This window comes from Nansenia antarctica, assembly GCF_963989245.1.
Source record: "Nansenia antarctica genome assembly, chromosome: 1".
Classification (NCBI taxonomy): domain Eukaryota; kingdom Metazoa; phylum Chordata; class Actinopteri; order Argentiniformes; family Microstomatidae; genus Nansenia; species Nansenia antarctica.
In genome coordinates this window covers 103,766,241-103,773,740 of record NC_137674.1, presented here as the reverse complement: position 1 = coordinate 103,773,740, position 7,500 = coordinate 103,766,241, and the positions used below count along the sequence as shown (strand labels likewise).

At 47.5% G+C, this 7,500-nt stretch overlaps 2 protein-coding genes across 2 annotated transcripts in view; both read left to right on the top strand.

The window, feature by feature from the left end:
- six3a (SIX homeobox 3a) overlaps window positions 1-7,500 on the top strand; it is a gene marked incomplete at both ends in the record, with an annotated part of 284,173 nt that overhangs the window by 25,433 nt on the left and 251,240 nt on the right. The window lies entirely within an intron of this gene.
- ppm1ba (protein phosphatase, Mg2+/Mn2+ dependent, 1Ba) overlaps window positions 1-7,500 on the top strand; it is a 22,406-nt gene that overhangs the window by 7,735 nt on the left and 7,171 nt on the right. Inside the window, exons 2-3 of the mRNA XM_080542543.1 lie at window positions 4,105-5,032; window positions 7,488-7,500. The exon at window positions 7,488-7,500 is cut by the window's right edge and continues 105 nt beyond it. Coding sequence (XP_080398669.1) covers window positions 4,133-5,032; window positions 7,488-7,500 — 913 coding nt within the window. The 5' untranslated portion in view covers window positions 4,105-4,132. The remainder of the gene's footprint in view (window positions 1-4,104; window positions 5,033-7,487) is intronic.

Below are 7,500 nucleotides of genomic sequence, written 5' to 3'. Positions count from 1 at the left end.
TCTATTTTGACAGCTCTACCATGGGCACTTTTATTTTGATGGGGCATTCTTTGTTGATTGACTTAGGACAGTTCAGGACGAGTCAGTCTCGCGGCATGTGGTTTTTATGAAAAGCTTTAAGTATGTTCACTGCATAATTCTAAGTCTAATATTTCAGTGATTATTGAGCAGTATTCAGATATTTAAATACATTGAGCAGCAGCTGAAACTTTGTCTAAGAACCAAGATATTGAGAAAGCAGTTCATTCAATGAAGACGCTGTTCCAAGAGATGATCTTCCGTGCAGGCGTGCACCCTGGATCAGCGGAGCTGGTGTGTTAAGTGTTCATGTGTTTTCATGTATGGTGTAGCTTACAAAATTCTGCCTTTCCACTTATATTTGTGAAACTAAGTAGCCTAAATGTGTTGCGACTGTGCTTACGGTGTTTTAATGGTGTTCGACATGAGTGTATTGTAGCAGTAGGGCTCAATTATTAGAAATTGGCGCTCTTTTTTGTTTTGTTTTTTTTGTTTTGTTTGTTTGTATTTTTCGGTTAACCGGAAAACCCCGGTTTTACTCTCTGACGGTTTTTCGGTTTCAATAATTGGAAACCGTCCATCCCTAGTGTGTGTGTGTGTGTGTGCGTGTGTGTGGGTGTGTGTGTGTGTGTGTGTGTGTGTGTGGGTGTGTGGGTGTGTGTGTGAGTGTGTGTGGGTGGGGGTGTGTGTGGGGGTGTGTGTGAGTGTGTGTGTGTGGGGGTGTGTGTGTGTGTGTGTGTGTGAGTGTGAGTGTGTGTGTGTGTGTGGGTGTGTGTGAGTGTGTGTGTGTGTGTGTGTGTGTGTGTGTGTGTGAGTGTGGGTGTGTGAGTGTGAATGTGTGTGTGTGTGTGGGTGTTAGGGATGGACGGTTTCCAATTATTGAAACCGAAAAACCGTCAGAGAGTAAAACCGCGGTTTTCCGGTTAACCGAAAAATACAGTAAAAAAAAAAAAAAAAAAAGTTTTTTTTTTTTTTTTTTTTTTTTAAAGAGCGCCAATTTCAAATAATTGAGCCCTACTGCTACAATACACTCATGTCGAACACCATTAAAACACCGTAAGCACAGTCGCAACACATTTAGGCTACTTAGTTTCACAAATATAAGTGGAAAGGCAGACTTTTGTAAGCTACACCATACATGAAAACACATGAACACTTAACACACCAGCTCCGCTGATCCAGGGTGCACGCCTGCACGGAAGATCATCTCTTGGAACAGCGTCTTCATTGAATGAACTGCTTTCTCAATATCTTGGTTCTTAGACAAAGTTTCAGCTGCTGCTCAATGTATTTAAATATTTGAATACTGCTCAATAATCACTGAAATATTAGACTTAGAATTATGCAGTGAACATACTTAAAGCTTTTCATAAAAACCACATGCCGCGAGACTGACTCGTCCTGAACTGTCGTAAGTCAGTCAACAAAGAATGCCCCATCAAAATAAAAGTGCCCATGGTAGAGCTGTCAAAATAGAGCTTTCAAAATAAATGTACTAATACAGATAGAGATAAATACAGAACTACCTTTGCGTCACTAAGTGACCGCGTATCTTCTGAGACATGCGTTCTGTCATCACTTTCAGTAGCGCCTTCACACACAGTGGCGCTGTGCACAAACACTCTTGATCCGTATAGCTCTTGTTTTATTATATTGTGGTTTAGTAAATACTGCACTTGGAGTTACATTCAATGCATGATTTGTGCTATAGAACATAAATAAAGTTTGATTGATTGATTGATATCAAATCAAATCACATTTTATTTCTATAGCGCATTTCTCACAAAAGTGACCCAATGTGCTTTACAGAGAGCAGCGAAAATGATCTTATTAAATGTAAGCGAGTAATTGTAAAAAACCTTTCCTATCTACCAATAACTGAAGGCAACTATCTTTCCCATAGAGTGATTCGTTACCCTTAAATATAATCCCAATTAGATATTAATCCTCAGTTATTCTTCACAACTGACCAAACCTCTCACTCATTGCGCGGCAGATTCAGACTGTATCATTGTTATTTTCACACACGACAAACATGTGACATGTTCCAGTTTTATTCTTATTCTATTTTATTCTTCAAAAAAAATAAAAAAAAAAAAAAAACGGTTTCAGACGGTTTTGATAAAAAACCGTTTCTATTTTTATAAACCCCGGTTTTCGGTTTAACCGAAAAACCGTCCATCCCTAGTGGGTGTGTGGGTGTGTGGGCTGACCCAGGGCGTCAGGGTTGTACTGTGCTGCCGTTTGTCCCCCCCGTCGTCAGGGAAACACACACATCAAACGGACACGCTCGCTTCCTGCCTCTGACACAGGCTGGATTAAACAGTGTCTGTTTTTCTTTACACACACACACACACACACACACACACACACACACACACACGAAATGCGAGGGTTTGGTGTAGGGGGGGGACTGTGTACTGTCATGTTAATGTTAGCATTGTACGATCAAAGGAAAGAGAGGATGGAGTCAGAGAGAGACCAGATGTGCGTATGCGTATGCGTGTACACGTGTGAGGGCCAGGTGTGTTCCACAGGCACGGTGACAGTTTATTCAGAGAATGATGATAATATACCTTTTGATTTATGTCTTGAATCAGATGAACCCGTTTTAAAGCCGCGGCCGGGTGGAACCGGCCTTGATCCACGTCTCAGACAGAACACCTGTCTGCCCCGCCCACGGCTCCTAATCTAATCTAATCTGATCTGATCTGATGGGTCGTTGGCGTCCTCCCGTCTGTGGTCAAATCTAGGCTTATGTTGGCCGAGAGAGAGGGAGGGAGGGAGGGTGGGGGAGTGAGAGAAAGAGGAAAGATGTGTGACAGACTGGAAAGATGAGAAAGACAGACAGAGAGAGAGACAGAGACACAGAGAGAGAGAGACAGACAGACAGACAGAGAGAGAGAGACAAGACGGACAGAGAGACAGAGAGAGAGAGAGAGAGAGAGACAAGACGGACAGAGAGACAGAGACACAGACAGGGAGGGGGAGAGAGAGAAAGAGACAGACAGACAGACAGACAGAGAGACTGTGATGCGTCAGGGAGGGAGGGAGAGAGAGAGAGATGGAGAGGTGGTGTGTGTGCTCCCTGCCTGCCCTGCCCAGGCTGATGACCTGCTTTCACAGCTGGCCAACAGTACCGGCGGACGGGTCCAGAACTTTACCCCTGGTTCTGCTTTCAGCCCGGTCATAAAAGAGGGTGAGGCGGAGGCCAGGGCACTGCGAGGGCAGCGTGCTCTCAGCCTGCCCCTCTGCCCCCAGGCTTCACCCAGCCTCGCCAACCCATGCCCCCCCCACCCCCCCCAACACAGAGGCATCCAGGGCCCAAACCCGCTGGGCCTGGTGTGAGAACAGTGAGGACTTTCTCCTGATCCATGTCTTATTAATCGTACTGTCAAGTGATGCCTAAACTAGGCCACATCAACGTGCGTGTGCGTGGCCGTCTATGTGTGTGTGTGTGTGTGTGTGTGTGTGTGTGTGTCTGTGTGTCTGTGTGTGTGTGTGTGTGTGTGTGGGTAAGCTCTGTAGCAGAGCTTTGTGCCGGGTCGTCTAAGGAGAGAGAATCCCATCATCTGGCTAGGTGAGAGGTTTAATCAGTGTTACAGTGAGACCTGCAATCTCTTTAGTCTCTCAGCTCCTCACCCACACACACCTCCGCCCAGCCACCGTGAACTAACAGTCGTAACAGGGTCATCCGCAGTTGACGAGTTGAAGAGTTGAGACGTGCATTTTGATGTCTACCCTGATAATTAGATTTGACACTCACTCAGTGCTCCCTCCTCTCTTCCCTCCCTCCTCTCCCCTCCCCTCTTCTCCCTCCCTCCCTCCCTCCCTCCCTCCCCTCCTCTTTGGCAGGGTGCTTCTCTTTCAAAAGTGTTTCTCTGATACTCTCTCCTTCTCTAATACTCTTCTCCTTCCACCACTCCAACCATGTCCCTCCTCTCCCACCTCTCTGACCCTCTCCCTGTCTGCCCCCCCCCCCAACCACCACCTCCCACCTCTCTGACCCTCTCCTTGTATGCCCCCCCCCCCCAACCACCACCTCCCACCTCTCTGACCCTCTCCCCTCCCCTCCTCCGTCCCCAGGGTGGTGGTGGTGGAGGAGTCCTGAGCCATGGGGGCGTTTCTGGACAAGCCCAAGACGGAGAAGCACAACGCCCGCGGCCAGGGCAATGGCCTGCGCTACGGCCTCAGCTCCATGCAGGGCTGGAGGGTGGAGATGGAGGACGCCCACACGGCCGCCCTGGGCCTCCCCCGCGGCCTGGCCGACTGGTCCTTCTTCGCCGTGTACGACGGCCACGCCGGCTCGCGCGTCGCTAACTACGCCTCCAAACACCTGCTGGAGCACATCATCAACGCCAGCCTAGGCCCCCCCCCCTCCTCCTCTTCTCCCCTTCCTCCGGGGGGGATCGGAGGAGGAGGAGAAGAAGCGGCCGCCGCCGACGGACGCCCGCCCCCAGCCGTGGACGCCATCAAGGTGGGCATCCGCAGCGGCTTCCTGAAGATCGACGAGCACATGCGCAGCTTCTCGGACCTGCGCAACGGCATGGACCGCAGCGGCTCCACGGCGGTGGGCGTCCTGCTGTCGCCGGACCACATGTTCTTCATCAACTGCGGCGACTCGCGCGCCGTCCTGTACCGCGACGGCCACGTGTGCTTCTCCACGCTGGACCACAAGCCCTGCAACCCGCGGGAGAAGGAGCGCATCCAGAACGCCGGCGGCTCGGTGATGATCCAGCGGGTCAACGGGTCGCTGGCCGTGTCGCGGGCGCTGGGTGACTACGACTACAAGTGCGTGGACGGGAAGGGCCCCACGGAGCAGCTGGTCAGCCCCGAGCCGGAGGTGTTCGACATCCAGCGGGCGCCCGAGGACGAGTTTGTGGTGCTGGCCTGCGACGGCATCTGGGACGTCATGTCCAACGAGGAGCTGTGCGAGTTCGTCCGCTCCCGCCTGGAGGTGTCGGACGACCTGGAGAAGGTCTGCAACGAGGTGGTGGACACCTGCCTGCACAAGGTAACGCCTGTTAACGCCTTGGTAACACCTGCCTGCACAAGGTGACGCACCACGCCTGCGTGCTTTGTGTTTTAGCTGTACAAGTTTCAAGTTTACTGTTGAGAAGTATGAGAGTAACATTTTTAGGCTTCAGTTCCTCGACAAGAGAAATAAAGTGTCAGTAAATAAGGCAAAAGTAAATAAAGTGGAAATAGTTTTAAGAGACAAGTAAGACAAGTGGCATTAGTTATAAAAAGACAAATTTATCAATACAATAGTAGTAATAATAGAAGTAGTATTGCACTTGGTGGCAGTAGCGTAGATGGTAGAGGTAGTATTGTTGTGCTGTAGATAGAGGTAGTATTGTGCAGTAGATAGTAGGGCTGGGCAAACGATCAAAAATTATTTTTCGATAATCGCAAGAATTAACGATCAATTATCGATTAATTGATAAGCTTTTTTTTCATAAAAAAAAAAACTAGGGCAGAAATAACAAGCATGTTTTCCTTCGGGAAAAAACTTTATTTGTGTTGCTATTGCACACATTCATTCATTCACATTCAAACTAGACACTACAGTCAGATAACAATCCTCTTAAACAAGGCAGTGAGTAGCCTAAATTGTTTAACTTAAAAACACATTTTACGTTATAAATAAAAATATAGAAAATAAGTAACTCACCATAGGAGCAGTAAAAAAACTCACAAATAGGAGGATGACTGAAAACGTTAGTGTCCTTAAGAGCGTCCAGCTTAACTTAAATTTAAACTCCAGCGAGAGACTGTAGGCGGCAGGCCTACTGGTTCTTGTTCAGAAAGATGATCATGTTAACATGTTCAGGGGTGAGAGACGAACGCAATCTGGTGACAGTTAGGCCAGCCTAACTAATTTCCATTATTATAACAGTGTTTCCTCCAGGAATTTTTACAATGGTGGCGGGTAGTGCTGACCGCGCTCAAAACAACGACGTAATTTCAGCCAAAACTCGAGGATGGCCCAAAAAAATAAAATGTTTTCCTGTACTTCTCCCGTGTGTCTCTTATTGTCTGTGTCTGCATGTTTTTCCAGCATGTAATTCCGTTGTCAATAAAAACAAAAACACTGATCTGACGTTTTTTTTCACAACGTTATTACTTGTCACTTTAAGCCCAGGAGGGAGTTAGCGATTAGCGATGTTTAGCTTAGCTTAGTTTAACAGAAGTATCTTCACTTTTAACATGACTTCCCGTGGTCGTAGAGGGCTGGTCGACGGCTTAAAATGACCGTGTAGACCTGTAGACCTTATCCAGCTATAGTCTTGTGTTTCTACCCCGGGCATAGCCGGTGTTATTCACGGACAAACACTCCTGTTAGAGTGGTTCTAGTACACTGGACATAGGTAACACATAGAGAGGCTTCTCCTCTCTCTCTCCATCCTACACTACACTACACTACGCATCCTATACTACACTACACTACGCTAGCTCGCGGTGTTCGGGTGACAGCCAGGGCGCGTTCGTAAATACGCTCTGGAAATCTGATCAGCACTCACGGAATGCCTCTTGTCCAATCAAATGACTTGGTCCCTTTATGACGTTGAACCCAGTGTGCGCTCCGGGGCTCTCAGAGCGAATTTACGAACGCAGCCTCAAGTTCAATACTCGCGACACACACGGACTGGTCCAGTTTCAGCGCTTGTGGGTGTGTCTAGCGCTGTGAAGGTCTGAAAAGCGGCCTAAATCTTTTTTTTTTTTTTGGGTTGAGAAATCTGAATGGTGGCGGAGGAAATTCCATCGTGGCGGTCCGCCACGATGAAATGCATGTAGAGGAAACACTGTATAATTATTATTAAAATGTTGTGATCGACCAAGATCCTTATCGATCAATTATCGATCGTCGATCATTGATGCCCACCCCTAGTAGATAGTATTGTTGTGCAGTAGATAGAGGTAGTATTGTGCAGTAGATAGAGGTAGTATTGTGCAGTAGATAGATGTAGTATTGTGCAGTAGATAGAGGTAGTATTGTGCAGTAGATAGAGGTAGTATTGTGCAGTAGATAGAGGTAGTATTGTTGTGCAGTAGATGGTAGAGGTAGTATTGTGCAGTAGATGGTAGAGGTAGTATTGTTGTGCAGTAGATGGTAGAGGTAGTATTGTGCAGTAGATAGAGGTAGTATTGTTGTGCTGTAGATAGAGGTAGTATTGTTGTGCAGTAGATGGTAGAGGTAGTATTGTGCAGTAGATGGTAGAGGTAGTATTGTTGTGCAGTAGATGGTAGAGGTAGTATTGTGCAGTAGATAGAGGTAGTATTGTTGTGCTGTAGATAGAGGTAGTATTGTGCAGTAGATAGAGGTAGTATTGCACCAGGTAACAGTGTGTTGCAGGTGCCAGGCTGTTCTAACAGAGCTGAGGACTGGTTGTGAGCAGGTCCACAGTTCGTTGTTCCTACGTAACACAATCTCTCTCTCTTTTCATCCGTCCATCCCTCCATCACAGGGCAGCAGAGACA